This window comes from Xyrauchen texanus, chromosome 31 (genome assembly GCF_025860055.1).
Source record: "Xyrauchen texanus isolate HMW12.3.18 chromosome 31, RBS_HiC_50CHRs, whole genome shotgun sequence".
In the NCBI taxonomy this organism is placed as follows: Eukaryota; Metazoa; Chordata; class Actinopteri; order Cypriniformes; family Catostomidae; genus Xyrauchen; species Xyrauchen texanus.
The window spans coordinates 23,755,155-23,772,466 of record NC_068306.1 but is presented as its reverse complement, the minus strand read 5'-3'; the positions used below and the strand labels follow the sequence as shown (position 1 = coordinate 23,772,466).

Genomic DNA, 17,312 nt, shown 5'->3' with positions numbered 1-17,312 from the left:
AGAGGCTTGTTAATAAAGATTACAAAAATCTTATGTTACTTTGTTGGTTGAACACTAACAATATCATACCAAGAAAAAATAGTACGTAACTTTGACCCCTACCATGTAAAGAGAATAATGGTAACCTTAAGATATTACCATATCAAGAAATTGTAACGCAACATGAATCAATGACATTTAAGTTGAAATCAAAATTTTACATCTGTGTAATTATCGTAGAGGTCTGGGTCTATGTTAAAACGGCACACCTTAACCCTTTAACGCATAGTGGTCACTAAAGTGGACAGCTATTCAAAAAACGTTTCTTGTATATGCATGGGTTTTATGGTGTAGTTCAGTGTTTCCAGAACTTTTTTTCTGCCACGGCACACTTTTTACGACTAAAAACTTATACGGCACACCACTATCCCACATAGGATAACCATCGTCAATATTGTTCATTTTCAAGAACTTGTCCATGTTTTATGTCCGTCTTAGTAGCGTATTGTCAAGTCAAGTCAATTTTATTTGTATAGCGCCTTTCACAACACACATCGTTTCAAAGCAGCTTTACAGAATATCAGCATTAACAGACGATAAAACTGTAATGTCTATAAAGTCGATTACTCATCATTGTGTAATTTAGATAAAATACGAGTTTTAATAGTGTTTAAAAATAATTAAATGATAATTGTATTAATAACCCCAGTGAGCAAGCTGTAGGCGACTGTGGCAAGGAACACAAAACTGCATAAGATGTAGAGTAATGGAGAAAAATAACCTTGGGAGAAACCAGACTCACTGTGGGGGCCAGTTCCCTCTGGCTAACATTATGAATGTAATGTAAATATTAATTATGTATAGGTAAAATCATGGTTTAAAATTATTAAACTAAGTGTTAAGGGTCAGTGATTAAACATCGATTGTGTTTGAACTGTAAGATTAATGACCAAAGTCTTTGAAGTCCATCTTGATTAATTGCAGAAGTTCACATAGATGCAATTGTCCTTGTTAATTGGCTGATGAAGGCTTTTGTTGGCAATAGTTAGTCTAAGCATTTCATTTCAAGATCGTAGTCCATAAATAGACCGAGGTGATGCAGGTTGGAGTTGGCATCATTTCATCCTCTGAAGTCCGTCATAATAGATTGAAGTGATGTTTGGCTGGCACCGGCTGCATTTAGTCATCATCATTCTGCGACGTGTAGCAGTGGAGTCCAACATGAAGCAGGAATGGTGCTGGATCCAGCCGGTTCTGGTGACCTCAGGATAGGAGTCCCGAGGTTGAGACAGGGAAACAAATAAAAAGATGTAAGCGTAGATGCCATTTAATTTATTGCAGAGTTAGAGATCATGCTCAATGTTTCTGGTTTCTGGTTCCGGCAGACCCAACTAAAGCAGCCTAATTGTGGGTTGGAGGATAAATTAGGTGTATGCCTGGCTAAATAGATGAGTCTTTAGACTAGACTTAAACTGAGAGAGTGTGTCTGCATCTCGAACAGTGTTTGGGAGACTATTCCATAGTTTAAGAGCCAAATATGAAAAGGATCTTCCTCCTTTAGTGGATTTTGATATTCTAGGAACTATTAATAGGCCAGAATTTTGCAATCTTAATGAACGTGTTGGAATATAGCGTGGTAGAAGATCACTTAAGTACTGCGGAGCTAGACCATTCAAAGCTTTGTACGTAGTTAACAGAATTTTAAAATCAATACGAATTTAACAGGTAGCCAATGTAACGATGATAAAATGGGGCTAATATGATCATATTTCTTGGTTCTCATCAGCACTCTGGCTGCTGCATTTTGAACCAATTGAAGTTTATTTATTGATCTTGCTGGACATCCTCCCAGTAATGCATTACAATAATCTAGTCTTGAGGTCATGAACGCATGAATTAGTTTTTCGGCATCAGCAACCGAGAGCATATGCCTTAATTTAGCAATATTTCTTAGGTGGAAGAATGCTGTTCTACAAACATTTGTAATTTGATTTTCAAAGGACAGATTGGTATCAAATATAACACCTAAGTTCTTCGCTGTTGAAGATGATGTAACAGTACATCCATCTAGAGTCAAATTATATTGTAGTGGCTTATTTTTAGAGTTTTTTGGTCCAATAATTAGAACCTCTGTTTTGTCAGAATTGAGTAGAAGGAAATTTCTGGCCATCTAATCTTTTATTTCATTAATACACTCTGCTAATTTTGAGAATTGTGAAATCTCATCAGGTTTTGAAGAAATATAAAGTTGTGTATCGTCAGCATAGCAGTGGAAACTTATTCCACGATTCCTGATAATATCTCCCAGGGGAAGCATATACATGGAGAAAAGCAGAGGCCCTAAAACTGATCCCTGTGGCACTCCATATTTTACTTTTGTTTGGTTTGACAATTCCTCATTTACATAGACAAAGTGGTAGCGGTCTGCTAAATATGACCTAAACCATGCTAATGCCACTCCACAAATTCCAACATAATTCTCTAGCCTATTCAAGAGAATGTCGTGATCTATCGTGTCGAATGCAGCACTAAGATCTAAAAGCACTAGAAGAGAAATGCAGCCGCGATCAGATGATAAGTCCAAGTCATTTGTAACTCTGATAAGTGCAGTCTCTGTACTGTGATGAGGCCTAAATCCTGATTGAAATTCTTCATATTTACTATTTCTCTGTAGAAATGAACATATTTGTGAGGATACTACATTTTCTAGTATTTTTGACATAAACGGGAGATTTGAAATCGGTCTATAATTAGCAAGTTCTCCAGGATTAAGTTGTGGCTTCTTAATTAGCGGTTTGATAATTGCCATTTTAAAGTTTCTTGGGACATGTCCTAAGCATAGCGAGGAGTTAATGATATTAAGAAGAGGTTCTGATATTACAGGAGATACCTCTTTTAAGATCTTAGTTGGTATAGGATCTAACAAACAAGTTGTGGCTTTTGATGTTTCGATAAGTTTTGTTAGCTCTTCATGACCTATGATAGCGAAGGATTGAAGTTGCACATGAGGGAAATTATTCGACACTGTTCTCTGAGGTGCTATGACAGATGATTGCATAATTCCAATTTTATTTCTGATTATTTCAATTTTATCTGTAAAGAAATTCATGAAGTCATTACTCTTGAGCTGTGACGTAATATCTGGTTCGGTTGAGACTTTATTCCTAACTAATTTAGCCACAGTACTGAATAAACATCTAGGATTGTTGTGGTTATTTTCTGAGTTTACTAAAATATGCTGACCTGGCAGCTTTGAGTGCGTGTTTGTAGCTACAGACACTATCCTTCCATGCACCCTGAAATACTTCTAATTTTGTATTTTTCCACATGCGCTCCATTTTCCGAGCTGCTCTCTTGAGAGCATGAGTGTGATCATTGTGCCATGGTGCAGGGCTTATTTCTTTAATTTTCTTTAATCGAAGTGGGGCAACAACATCAAGGGTGCTAGAGAAGACTGCATTTAAATTTTTTGTTATTTCATCAAGTTCTTCTGGGCTTTGGGGTTTATTGAGTATATGAGATAGATCTGGAAGAGTATTAGTGAAGCTATCTTTAGTGGTCGAAAGAATAGTTCTACCTGAACGATAGCATGGTGTAGATTGAGTAACATTAGCTGATTGCAGCATGCAAGAGACGAGGTAATTATCCGAGATGTCATCGCTCTGCTGCAGAATTTCTATATTATCAACATCAACTCCATATGAAAGAATTAAATCTAGCGTATGATTATGGCGATGAGTTGGTCCTGTTACATTTTGTCTGACTCCAAGAGAGTTGAGAATATCGATAAATGCTAATCCCAATGTATCATTTTCATTATCTATCTGAATGTTGAAGTCACCAACAATTAAGGCTCTATCTACAGTAACTACAAGATCTGATAAAAAATTTGCAAATTCACTAAGGAAATCTGAATAAGGCCCGGGTGATCTATACACTGTAGCAAGGGTAAAGTTCAAAAGACTTACATTTATATCCTGTCCTCTGAGTAACACCAAAAACTTCACTGTAAATTGTAGCAACACCTCCTCCTCGACCCTTCAGACGAGGATCATGTTTATAACAATAACCTGGGGGAGTAGATTCATTTAAACTAATATATTCATCCGGTTTAAGCTAGGTTTCAGTCAAACAGAGCGCATCCAATCTATGATCTGTAATCATTTCATTGACAATTAGTGCTTTGGTAGAAAGAGATCTAATGTTTAGTAGCCCTATTTTTATAGGATGTACATTTTTAATTTGTTTGTTTTGTTCAAGTTTGACCTTAATCACATTTTTTCTAAATGATTTAGTGAGGGTATTGTGTTTCGTAGTTCGTGGAACAGACACAGTCTCTATGAGATATCTAGGTGATACAGTCTCTATGTGTTGTAGTTTATGTGACCTGTGTGACGTCTCAAGGCAGCTAGCAGACGTTCGGATTAACCAGTTTGTCTGCTTCCTGACCTGGGCCCTATTTAGTCAATTAATATCATTATTAAGTCTATGAGTCAAATTACTAGAGAGGAGAGCGGCACCTTCCCTGGAGGGATGGAGTCCATCTCTCTTTAGCAGGTCAGGTCTACCCCAAAAACTTTTCCAATTGTCTATAAATCCTATTTTATTCTGCAGACACCACTCAGACATCCAGCCATTCAGTGACACTAATCTACTATAAACCTCATCACCACGACGAGCAGGGAGGGGACCGGAGCATATTACAGTGTCTGACATCGTTTTTGCAAATTTGCACACCTCTTTAACATTATCTTTAGTGATCTCCGACTGGCGAAGCCGGACATCGTTAGTGCCGACATGGATAACAATTTTAGAAAATCTACGTTTAGCATTAGCCAGCACTTGTAAATTTGATTTGATGTCAGACGCTCTGGCCCCCGAAATGAAATTAACAATAGTGTAATAGTGTATTGTAATGTTTGAAATTCGGCAATGCAAAAAATAAATAAATAAACATACGTTATTCTTTGCGTTAGACTTTTTATCGTCCGTTGTTTAGACGGACAGGCTCGTTTAAATTCCATCATAACCTATTATTACCCGTCATTTTAATGATAATAAGACATTTAATAGCTTTTATTTTCGTTCACATTTTCATAATTAATCATGAATTTACAGGACGAGCATATACCAGATAATTTATTTATTTATGAAGAGAACAGATCAAAAACAGAGACACCATAGGAAGCAGATGAACTTCCTGTGGTGTGAACTTAATATGAACGGAACGCAATACAAAAAAACAAATACGATTAAAATATGAACAAATCACATCCGCTTCGACTTAAACTAGGTGCTCGCCTGTGTGCAATCAAATGCATCAAGGGAGACTGATGCTGAGGTAAATGTCATTAGATGTTGCATTTTTGCCTCGGACAGACGACTTCTCGTGGCAGTTTTAATTTAAGGAGGCTGAACTGAGCGTCAAGCGCCGCATTGCCTCCACATGACTTTCAGAAAGCGTCACAGAGCGGCGATTTTACGAGTTTGCCACGTAAAAAAAAGCGTGAGGTGTGCACAATAAACATTGAAAACATGTATTTGGAAGAGAGAAAACGCTTGCAGTTACTTTAATAGCAGAAAGTAATTAAATGTCTACTTTATGTTTAGGTCTAAGCGTTTTCTTGGTGAATTTCAATTAGTTCAATAACTGAGGTCTCTGATATTCGTAAACGATAAGGTAATATTTAATTAAAAGAAATTATGAGACATTCAATGTCTCTTCAAAAGTTTGGAGAAAAGTTTTTTAAATATATCTTGTTGCTTAGTACTTTCAAAGACATTAATGGTGAAGCAAAAATGTGTGTGTGTGAAACACACTTTGGTGTTAAGTCACGTCCCAGCTAACACACGACGTTGCAGTTACGTAACAGTTACGTATTTGTGATAGCTGGGGTCACTTCATAGATTTCAATGTATTCTGCAGCGCTGACGCAAGTCACGTGATGAACCCTTAATCCGTATAAACATCATTCACTTTTGCACTTTAATCACTGCTCTTCACAATCACAAAAGTGACCGATTATGGTTAAAAACGAAGAATTTCTCATAAAGGTGAGGAGTTTTGATCCCTGAAATTATTATGCATTTTTGTACATGCATTTATTTATTTTGTGTACTACATCTTTACATAGTGCAGTACCACATAATTGCAGGAAGTTATCTGAGGTAACAGTAACATATTTCAAAGTAAATGATGTTAATACTGTAGAAATATTAACATTTGAATCAGACTTTACCACTGCTGCTGTAGTGTTTTCACTCTAAGGAGAAGGTTAACATAGAGCATGGTTGCTCAATCATCCTTCTAAAATTACACCTCCCTGTCAAAAATTATAAAAATATTCTGGGTTCAATACAAGTTAAGCACAATCAACAGCATTTCTGGCATAATATTGATTAGCACAAACATTAATTTCGACTTGTCCCTCCTTTTCTTTAAAAAAAAATAAAAAAGATGGGTTTCAGTGAGGCACTTGCAATGGAAGTGAATGGGGGCAATATTTGAACATTAAAATACTTAAATTATAAAAAGTATAACTACAAGAAATAAAGGATCCGTGTAAAAATTATTTTAGAATGATAAAATCACTTAATAACCGGTTCTGTGTAAAGTTATAGCCAATTTTACAACTTTGTTCCCATGACAATGTAATGTCAATAAACCCTAAAACCTTAAACTGTAAAAATGACAATTTAAACAACTTGACAGCTCAAATAATACATATGTTTTAACAGAAGAAGTAATTATGTATTGTGTTGCAATTCCATGTATCCAGGGACGGATTACCGACCAGGCCAATGGTGCCAGTGCCCAGGGGCCCTTTACTACCCAGGGGTGCCCTGGGCTTTAAGGCTGCGCGATCTAGTTTGGTTGTTTTTTCGAACTGCTCAGTGTTCCTCTTATGGCCAATGGCAAGATCATTATGTAAGAAAGAAAAGGTAGAACACTTGAACTCTATCAAAAGTTCAGCAGGTTCAGCTGTCTTGCATGAGGTCTTCCTTTAAAACTCTGTGTGTCGTGGGCTGCTGAAATCCCTGTATCCACTCTCAATCAGTTTCATGAAAACGCCCTCCATTGTTCTCCAGTAGCTGTGTGGGCTGCTGATCATCATGCCATGCACTTCTCTCTGGCCGTTGATGGGTCTGCCATACTGTTCGCCGGTTACAGACAGCAGAGCTTCAGTGGCAGTGTGACGGAACCGAACAGACTCGTCCCGCTGCCAAATTGAGCCTGCGCACAGAACGGTCCACTCGTCAAGATGGTCACCCTCACCATTATCCCCAAACACACTGACCTCCTGAATGGAAAGAGTGACATATGAACTTGGATCAGCTTTAAAGGAAAAGTTCACCCAAAAATATAAATTCTCTCATTTACTCACTTTCATGCCATCCCAGATGTGTATGACTTCCTTTCTTCTGCTGAACACAAACAAAGATTTTTAGAAGATTATATCAGCTCTGTATGTCCTTTCAATGCAAGTGAATGGTGGCCAGAACATTGAAGCTCCAAAAAGCACATAAAGGTAGCATATAAGTAATCCATACAACTCCAGTGGTAAAATATGTATCTCCTGAAGAAGTCAATTTTTACAATAAATTCTTCTCCCTGCCTAGTAGGTGGCGATATACATGAATGTGAATAGCCAAAAACAAAAGAAGAAAAATGTGGAAGTGGACATTTATTGTAAAAAAAAGATGTAAATATTGATACGTTTCTCCGCTTCAAAGTCCGCCATTCACTTTCATTGTATGGACCTACAGAGCTGAAATATTCTTCTAAAAACCTTCATTTGTGTTCAGCAGAAGAAAGAAAGTTTAACACCTCTGGGATGGCATGACGGTGAGTAAATAATGAGAGAATAGTCATTTTTGGGTGAACTATCCCTTTAAGACATTGTGTGACTACAGTGGCTTCTCAATATTGTGTTGTGCATTAAAAACAGTAAAAAAAAATTAAACCTGATTCGAAGACAGAGGGGATGTAAAATAGTGGCTGTGTAAATTGCGGCCCGTGTTGACATGGGTAAGGCGGATGTTCTGTCCACACTTTACAGGAGTCCCTCAATTGCATCCAGCCTCACTGGTGCCTCGCACGCTCCAGTAGCTATTACTGTCTTCCACTGCAATCACACCTGTCACTGACTGCTGACCACTACCTGAAAATTTAAATCAATCAAGCATAGTTCACACAATAGTTGGGAATCGTTCATTCAAAAATAAAAATTCTCCCTCATGCCATTTCAGGTGGCACTTTCTTTCTCCTGCTGAACACAAACAAAGGTTTTTATAAAACTATTTCAGTTCTGTAAGTTCATACAATGCAAGTGAATGGTGACCAAAATTGTAAAGCTCTAAAACAGCACACAAAGGCAGCATAAAAGAAACCCATATGACTCCAGAGGTTTTATTGTAGTATGAGAATGCATATTAGATAGACAAGCCAGTAAAATAGCATTTTTTAGCATAATCTGAGGTAAAGAAACACAACTTGTGATACCTGTGTAGGCAGATTTTAAATATGTTCTTTGATCATAATCTTGACCAATAATTTTTTAGATTTTGGTCTTTTCTAATTCAAGTACATAGGAGCTGAACTTGTTTGCTGCTTGTTTACATAGAAATATAGCTGCCCAGCCTGCCCAAAGAAGAGGTGGACTGACTTGCCTTGAAAGGGAATTTGGTGCAAATGGTGCTATAGCGTGCAACAGTATGGTTCCGGAAGTAAAAATTCCATTCATTTATCCAATAGACTAAAGGTTTATAAGTTATCGTTGAAAATCAATTAGAGGCAGACCTACCACGAGCTACGAGTTTATTCATCGTTGGCATATGCTTCCAATGAACAACTTAATTTGTTTAAAAATGGTTTTTGATCGTGGAATTCATTCATAAACAACTACATTACCCATGGTTCTGCAGAGAAAGCTACACCAATCAGAGAACTGTGGCCAACAAAGCCCATGAAACATGCTTCAGTGTGACCGCCCACTCCCATGACGCACTGTAAATGACATAATGGAATTCACCCTTAAACTACTTATCCATATGTACATATCTGAATATTTTGCAATAAATGTCAAATATACTATTTATACTTGTAACCTAAAATTAATAGCTTTATATATTCCCATAGTTTTTTATTCAATGCCATCTTTCAGAACACTTCATGGGATTGTAGTCCGTGCCCTCATGAAAGACGGTAAGTACACAGCCTTGCCTTTGTCTTTATATCCGTATATATTTTGATGTTGTTTTTCACCTCAGAGCTGGTGGTTTGGTTCATGGCTTACAACTCTTTTATGAAGGATTTTACAAAAAATTTATGGAAGAAATTAATGGGGAGAATATTTCCGTAAGCCAGATGGCTGAAAAAGTGGGCGGGCACTGTCGCAATCTATAGGAAGTGTAATCGAGCTATAAATCATGATCACCAAGGAGACTGCTGATGTAGTTTTATAGTGAAAAAGGAGTTACATTTTCTCCAGTTCTCACCCAAAACCAATTGGATCTCTTCGCAAGACACGCATTAAACCACTGGTGTTGTGTGGACTACTTTTATGTTGCCTTTATGCACGTCACAAAATCTATTTCGCTGCAGGAGGAGAATGAAAGCATACATGACAAAAACACTGTTACAGGCAACTGGACCCTCAAGAACCGCGACGTGTCATTAACTTGAGCTTTTGAACAAGCCCAACGAATAAATGAATCTTTAAAAATCATAGATGACGTCATATGGACCGATTAACGACAGAAAGAATAGAGCGCCATCTGATGTGGCGCCCCGACATGCACCCCTCGTCAATAACAATAATTTAAAAAATCCTTAATTACGCATAATTTCACGTACTCATGCCACAAACGTCCACAACATAATACAATCTGGTTCATATTGCCATAAAACTTGAAACAATAATTCAGAGCGGAAGATAAATCTGATGTTTCCCGGAAACAGAATCTCTGATATAACCCTCAGCCATGTTTTTGTTGTCACCAACAAGCAGCTGAAAATTGACGCTTCTTTCTTCATCTCAGCGCTTATTTTCACGTCTTTAATCGAGCTGCCTCGCAAGGGAACGTAAGTGAGCGTTCGTGCTGGATGTTTAATGTCTGTCAGCAGTTTTATAGCGGCGTATATCACATCTGTTGTTGTTTATCTTCGTTCTCTTGTTAGCATGAGGGCCTTGATCTCATACTGTGCTGCTCTAGAGAACCCTTCTAAGTTTAGATAAAAAAAAAAAACCTGTTTACTGTTTACATATAATTCGTCTCTGTCGATAGGCTTTAATTTAAAATGTTTACGCGTCTTAATTTACTCTTAACTTCTCGTCTATGGATAATGTAGCTAGTCGCATAGATGCCATGTTCAGCATCATGTGTGTTGGTTTTGATATCTTATTAGGCCTGGTTTTACGAAATCAATATTCAGCTGTTATGTCTTCAAATTAATGTAAACAACTGATGTTTTGAACATCTAGTGCAACAATAAAATATTCAAGGTAAACCGCCAGTGAAGTAGATTTATTTAGATAATGATTATGAGCCTGACTGTCTTTTGTTTACTTGGAGACATGTGTCAGCTACATACTCTTTAATCCTGATCCTGAATGTTGCTGATAAGGGCAGGGGATCTGAGTGGTTTTATCTATTGGTAGTAGCTGGAAGTTATGCTGCATTCTGAGTTGTGGTTTTATTAGAGGCAGATTATGAGACATACCATTAGTTGTTTTTCTTTTTCAATCAGTTTAAGTGTAAAACAGTGCATCCAGAAAGTATTCAGACCCCTTAATGTTTTTTTTTTCTTCACATTTTATGTTTACACATATATTGTACAATCCAATTGTGTAATGTACAATCTACGTTTCATACCCGATAATGACAAAGCAAAAAACAGATTTTGTTTACTGTAAAGTTTAAAACAAAAGAAAGAAAGAAATATCACATTTGACAATATTCAGACCCTTTGCTATGGCACCTGAAATTAGAGATGCACCGAATACAATTTTCTTGGCCGATTTCGATTTCCGATTTTTTTTTTTTTTTTTTTTTGCAAATGTGACCTGCCGATACCGATTTTTTTCGATTTTCTGTCTAAGAACTATTATTGACCACATATACAAACAAAATCTACCTTTCTTCAATGCTAAATTTTATTTTCAGAATAAAATAAATTATTAAACATTACAATTTCCCCCAAACTGCACTAAGTTACAGGATCTTCTCTCACTTAAACAACTCTCAAAATAAAGTGCTCTGTGACTAGAAAGATGAGAAGTGTCCAATACGCTCAACTTACGTTAGATGTACAAATATCAGTTGTAAAACTGAGTACTGCTTCAGGAACGGCTTATAACCATATCTGTCAACACTCCCGTTTTTCCCGGGAGTCTCCCGTTTTGTTATTTCTCCCAAAAAAACTCCCGTAATTTTTATGGCCCAAACCACGTTATATGAATAATCAAATCAATATATTATTCCAAGGTGGTCCAGTTGCCAGATCTTGAATGAAACGCATCCTACTCACACAATCGACACATCATACACATTACAAATCATTTATGACCTCAACCTGTCAACCTACAACCCATTTGCACTGTTGATATCTGCGCAGGCAGTAGACGCGGGATGTTAAATCAAGCATCACTGGTAGAGGGGAGGAGAAGACTCAGCTGGTGCTCCGGTGAAAAAAACAAAATATACATGTACATTTAACAACAGCTGGATGGAAGAATTGAATTTCATATCCCGAAGCCATATCGACAATGCCCACGCCTTTTGCAATGTGTGTCGCACTGATTTTAATATCGGACACGGTGGGAAAAATTACGTTAAATCACAACAGCACAATTTGTATGTATTTAGCCTGCCTCTGCCATCCAGCACCCCGCTTCCCCTCTCCCGAATTTGTGTACTCAAATGTTGACAGATAACAGGCTGCGTGTGTTACATGACACGAGATTAAACAACTCGGGCAACGCAACGTCGGAAAGTACCTCATACTCTGTATCGAGGAAATTTATAAGATTTCTGATCCCTCTGTCCTCAACTATGGAGAACAGCTGGTCATCCAGGGCCATGAATTCCATAATTTTCCTCGTAATTGCTTTGGTATTTTCGTTGCTCATACCAAGGAATGATAGAAGAGGCTGCTGACTTGTGGCTGGCTTTGAGCTCTGGCTAGCTTTAGCCGGCATTTTCAGCTGGGTGATGGTGTTATAAATGTCTAATTAGGTTTGTTGATCCGAAAGTTATTGTGGTGGTTCCCCCACGGTTTACTTTGGCTTTACAATTATAACACATTTAGAACTTTATGTATTCTTCACTCACACAGTGAAGATCTCCCACACCAATGACATGTTTACATGCGGCTGTGACATTATTGCCTGCGCCGCTGGCAACAAAATGGACCGGCTTGGAATCTGCCGAGCATGCGGAAAATCGGCTAATTCCGGTCCCTGGCCGGTCGATCGGTGCATCTCTACTTGAAATGTAGCTCAGGTGCATCCCATTTTTCTTGATCATCTTTGAGATGTTTCTACATTTTGATTGGAGTCCACCTGTGGCAAAGTCATTTGATTAGACATGATTTGGAAAGGCACACATATCTCTATAAAAGGTCTTACACCTGAAAATGCATATCAGAGCAAAAACCAAGCCATGAGGTCAAAGGAACTGCCTGTAGAGCTCAGAGACAGTCGAGAGACAGATCTGGGGAAGGCTTAAAAAAAAATTGGCTCCATTGAAGGTTCCCAAGGGCACAGTGGCCTCCATAATTCTTAAATGGAAGAAGTCGGGAACAACCAGGACTCTGCCCTGCCAAACTGAGAAATCTGGGGAGAAGGATCTTTGTAAGAGATGTGACCAAGGACCTGATGGTCACTCTGGTTGAGTTCCAGAGATCATGTGTGGACATGTGACAAACTTGCAGAAGGACAACCATCACTGCAACACTCCACCGATCTGGGCTTTATGGCAGAGTGGCCAGATGGTTGCATCTCCTCAGTGCAAGACACATGAGATCCTGCTTGGAATTGGCAAAAAAAAAAAGCTCCTAAAGGACTCTGTGAGAATCAAGATTCTCTGGTCTGATGAAACGAAGATTGAACTGTTTGGCCTCAATTCTAAGCATCATGTCTGGAGGAAACCAGGTACCGCTCATCGCCTGCACAATACCTTCCCAACATTGAACATGGTGGTAACATCATGCTGTGGGGTTGTTTTTCAGAAGCAGGGACTGGGGAACTGGTCAGGGTTGAAGGAAAGTTGAATGCAGCAAAATACAGAGATATCCTTAAAGAAAACCTGGTCCAGAGCACTCAGGATCTCAGACTGGGCCGAAGGTTCACCTTCCAACAGGACAATGACCCTAAGCACACAGCCAAGACAATGCAAGGCTGGCTTGGGGACAACTGTGAATGTCCTTGAATGGCCCGGACTTGAACCCAATCAAACATCTCTGGAGAGACCTGAAAATGGCAGTCCACCGGCACAGACAATCCCGACCCAACCTGATAGAGTTTGAGAGGATCTGCAGTGAAGAATGGCAGAAAATCCCCAAATCCAGGTGTGCAAAGCTTGTTGCATCAAACCCAAAAAGACTTGGAGGCTGTAATCGCTGCCGAAGGTGCTACAACTAATACTGAGTTAAGGGTCTGAATACTTGGGTCAATCCATCCATCTTCAACCGCTTATCCGAAGTCGGGTCGCGGGGGCAGCTGCTCCAGCAGGGGGCCCCAAACTTCCCTATTCCGAGCCACATTAACCAGTTCTGACTGGGGGACCCCGAGGCGTTCCCAGGCCAGTGTGGAGATGTAATCTCTCCACCTAATCCTGGGTCTTCCCCGAGGCCTCCTCCCAGCTGGACGTGCCTGAAACACCTCCCTGGGGAGGCGGCCAGGGGGCATCCTTACCAGATGCCCAAACCACCTCAACTGACTCCTTTTGACGCAAAGGAGCAGCGGCTCTACTCCGAGCTCCTCACAGATGACTGAGCTCCTCACCCTACCTCTAAGGGAGAAGCCCGTCACCCTTCTGAGGAAGCCCATTTCGGCAGTTTGTACTCGCGACCTAGTTCTTTCGGTCATGACCCAGCCTTCATGACCATAGGTGAGGGTAGGAACAAAAATTGACCGGTAGATCGAGAGCTTTGCCTTCCCGGCTCAGCTCTCTTTTCGTGACAACGGTGCGATAGAGCGAGTGCAATACCGCCCCCGCTGCCTCTCCGGCCAACCTCCCTCTCCATTGTCCCCTCACTCGTGAACAAGACCCCGAGGTACTTGAACTCCTTCACTTGGGGCAATACCTCCTTCCCTACCTGGAGTACGCACTCCATACTTGGGTCAATGTGATATTTAATTAATTTTTTTATAGATTTGCAAAGTTATCAAAAATCTTGTTTTTGCTTTGACATTATGGGTTATGGAGATTGATAGTTATGATAGATTGATGGGGAAAAATAATTATTTAAAGCATTTTAGCATAAGGCCGCAACATAACAAAATGTGAAATAAATGAATGGGTCTGAATACTTTTTGAATGCACTGTATGTCTGTGTAATGTGTGTGTCAGAGCAAAATCACACTTTGCAAGCCTCTGAATTGCCTGTCCTTTCTGATGGTAACCCATTCAGTGCCATATACAGTTGTGTAGGAACATCAGCGGAACATCATGTGTTTTTATTTTGTTTTTCTCTCATTCAGGCCTTGCAAACATGTCTGACTTCATCGACAGTGAGGCTGAGGAGTCAGAGGAGGAATTTGAGGAGAAGGACCTGAAGCCCAAGAAGACACAGAGATTTATGGAAGATGATGGTAAGATATTCCCTGAAATACTTTATTCCAAATACTACAGAGGGTATGGATGCAATCAGAAAGCCTGTTGCTGTGTTTACCTTACATTACATGAATAATTTTTTTTGTATTTGACCCAATACTTAATGTTTGTGTTTCTGATGTCTCCAGAAGAGGAGGAGGAAGAAGAAAATACTGAAGATCAGGATGAGCACGGTAACCTGAGAGGACTTATCGATGATGATGATGATGATGTAGAAGAGGAAGAAGGCCATGTAAAGCGAAGTGGGGGAGAGGACAGTGACTCTGGTGAAGAGGTCCGTCATCGCCGCAGGAAGCGAAGTGAGTTACTCCGAATATAAAGCATGTCCCATCAATGGTTGAGTGGTCCAGTAGTGGTGCAAAAGTTCTAAATGCTCAAACCATTACCTCATCATCTATGAGGTCTGAAATATAATTCCAAATGGTTTACAAAAGTAATTTGTGGGTTAGAGTGTGATGCCAGTTGACTAGTGAACATGTTGTTCACATTAAGGATGTGCGTTTGTGTTCAGGTTATGATGACTATCTGGATGACGATGATCTGGACCTCATCGAAGAGAATCTGGGAGTGAAAGTGAAAAGGAGGGTAAGTCACCAAATTACTACCTGTACTGAATCTTTGAAAGTTGACATGTTCTGAAACTTCTGACAGCTAAACGTTTTGTCCAAGTTTGAGTCATAATTTGACTTGTTAAAAGATGTCTTACTAAAACTTGAAACATTCTGTTGTGTGTGGTCAGAAAAAGAAATACTCACGTGTTAAAACCATGGATGATGAGGGGGAAGATGATGACAAAGATCAGATTGCTGGTGAGATCTTCACTGGGGATGGAGATGGAGAGGTGGAGGAAGGAGAGGCTGTGGACACGCTTCACCCAGGGGAGGAGGAAGAGGAGGAAGAAGATGAGGAATCTGGTAGAAAATACAATACTTCTACTAATTATAAATATATATATATTTTTTAGTCCTGTGCAAAAGTTTTAGGCACTTGTAAAAAAAAATTGCATTGTGAGGATGTTTTCAATTTATCACTTAATGTCATACAAGTCCAGTAAACATTAAAAAAAAAACGAAATCGATATTCGGTGTGACCACATTTGCCTTGAAAAAGAGCACCAATTCTCCTAGGTACACCTCGACATCGTTTTTCTTGGTTGTTGGCAGATAGGATGTTCCAAGCTTCTTGGAGAATTCACCACAGTTCTATCTATTTAGATTTTTTAGTCTCAATTGCTTCTGTCTCTTTATGTAATCTCAGCCTGACAAGATGTTCAGTGGGGGCCATGACATCGGTTGCAGGGCTCCCTGTTCTTTTCTAATCTTTTCTATTTGTAAAAGTAATGTTGTAATTTTGTGAAGTCAGCTAATTATATAAATAACCATCTAAAGACAAATGCTTTTGTGAAACATCTTATGTGCCTAAGTCTTTTGCACAGTACCATATATACAGTTGAAGTCAGAAGTTTACATACACCTTAGCCAAATACATTCAAAATTTGTTTTTCACAATTCCGGACATTTAATTGTAGAAAACATTCTCTGTCTTAGGTCAGATAGGATCACTACTTCATTTTAAGAATGTGAAATGCCAGAATAATAGGAGAGATTGGTTTATCACATTCCCAGTGGTCAGAACTTTACATACACTTTGTTAGTATTTGGTAGCATTGCCTTAAACAACTTAAACTTGGGTCAAACGTTTTGGGTAGACTTCCACATGCTGTAATTTAAGCCCGTTCCTCCAGACAGAACTGGTGTAACTGAGTCAGATTTGTAGGCCTCCTTGCTTGCACCCTATTTTTTTTAGTTCTGCCAACAAATTTGCTATCGGATTGAGGTCAGGGCTTTGTGATGGCCACTCCAATACCTTGACATTGTTGTCCTTTTTGCCACAACTTTGGAGGTATGCTTGGGGTCATTGTAAATTTGGAAGACCCATTTGCAACCAAGCTTTTAACTTCCTGGCTGATATATTGATGTTGCTTCAAATATATCCATAATTGTCCTTCCTCATGATGCCATCTATTTTGTGAACTGCACCAGTCCCTCCTGCAGCAAAGCACCCCCACAACATGATGCTGCCACCCCCATGCTTGCACAGATGTCCTAAGCGACTAATATTAAATCTGTGAAAAGGTTCAAAAATGAGTTTTAATGACTTAAACCTAAGCGTATGTAAACTTTGACTTCAGTTGTGTATTATGTTAAAAAAAAATTATATGCTTTTGAGAATTCTGCAGAGATTTATTGAAATGTATTTTGCTTTGATCTTTACAGATATAGATGATTTCATTGTGGATGATGATGGACAGCCCATAACATCAAAAAAGAAGGGAAAGAAATTCTCTGGCTACACTGATGCGTAAGTGGGGTAAACTGTAAATATTGTTTTATTTATGGTAAAATCTACTTCCTTCTATTGTATGATGTCTTTGTTTGTATTGAATTCCTGATTAAAATGACCTTCAATCCTCCATGACTTCCTGATATTCCTAA

General features: G+C 38.9%; 1 protein-coding gene and 1 pseudogene across 2 annotated transcripts in view; one reads left to right on the top strand and one right to left on the bottom strand.

The window, feature by feature from the left end:
* Positions 1-6,983: 6,983 nt before the first annotated feature.
* On the bottom strand, positions 6,984-9,720 carry LOC127624893 (stromal cell-derived factor 2-like; annotated as a pseudogene).
* A 195-nt stretch (positions 9,721-9,915) lies between these two features.
* The window catches only part of LOC127625140 (transcription elongation factor SPT6), a 42,582-nt gene continuing 35,185 nt past the window's right edge, over positions 9,916-17,312 (top strand). For both annotated transcript variants that reach the window (XR_007968261.1, XM_052100229.1), the window contains exons 1-6: positions 9,916-10,063; positions 14,685-14,795; positions 14,946-15,116; positions 15,329-15,402; positions 15,557-15,731; positions 17,094-17,178. Coding sequence is in view for 1 of the 2 variants with exons in the window: in XM_052100229.1 (XP_051956189.1) it covers positions 14,696-14,795; positions 14,946-15,116; positions 15,329-15,402; positions 15,557-15,731; positions 17,094-17,178 (605 nt within the window). In the remaining variant the exon portion in view is untranslated. The remainder of the gene's footprint in view (positions 10,064-14,684; positions 14,796-14,945; positions 15,117-15,328; positions 15,403-15,556; positions 15,732-17,093; positions 17,179-17,312) is intronic.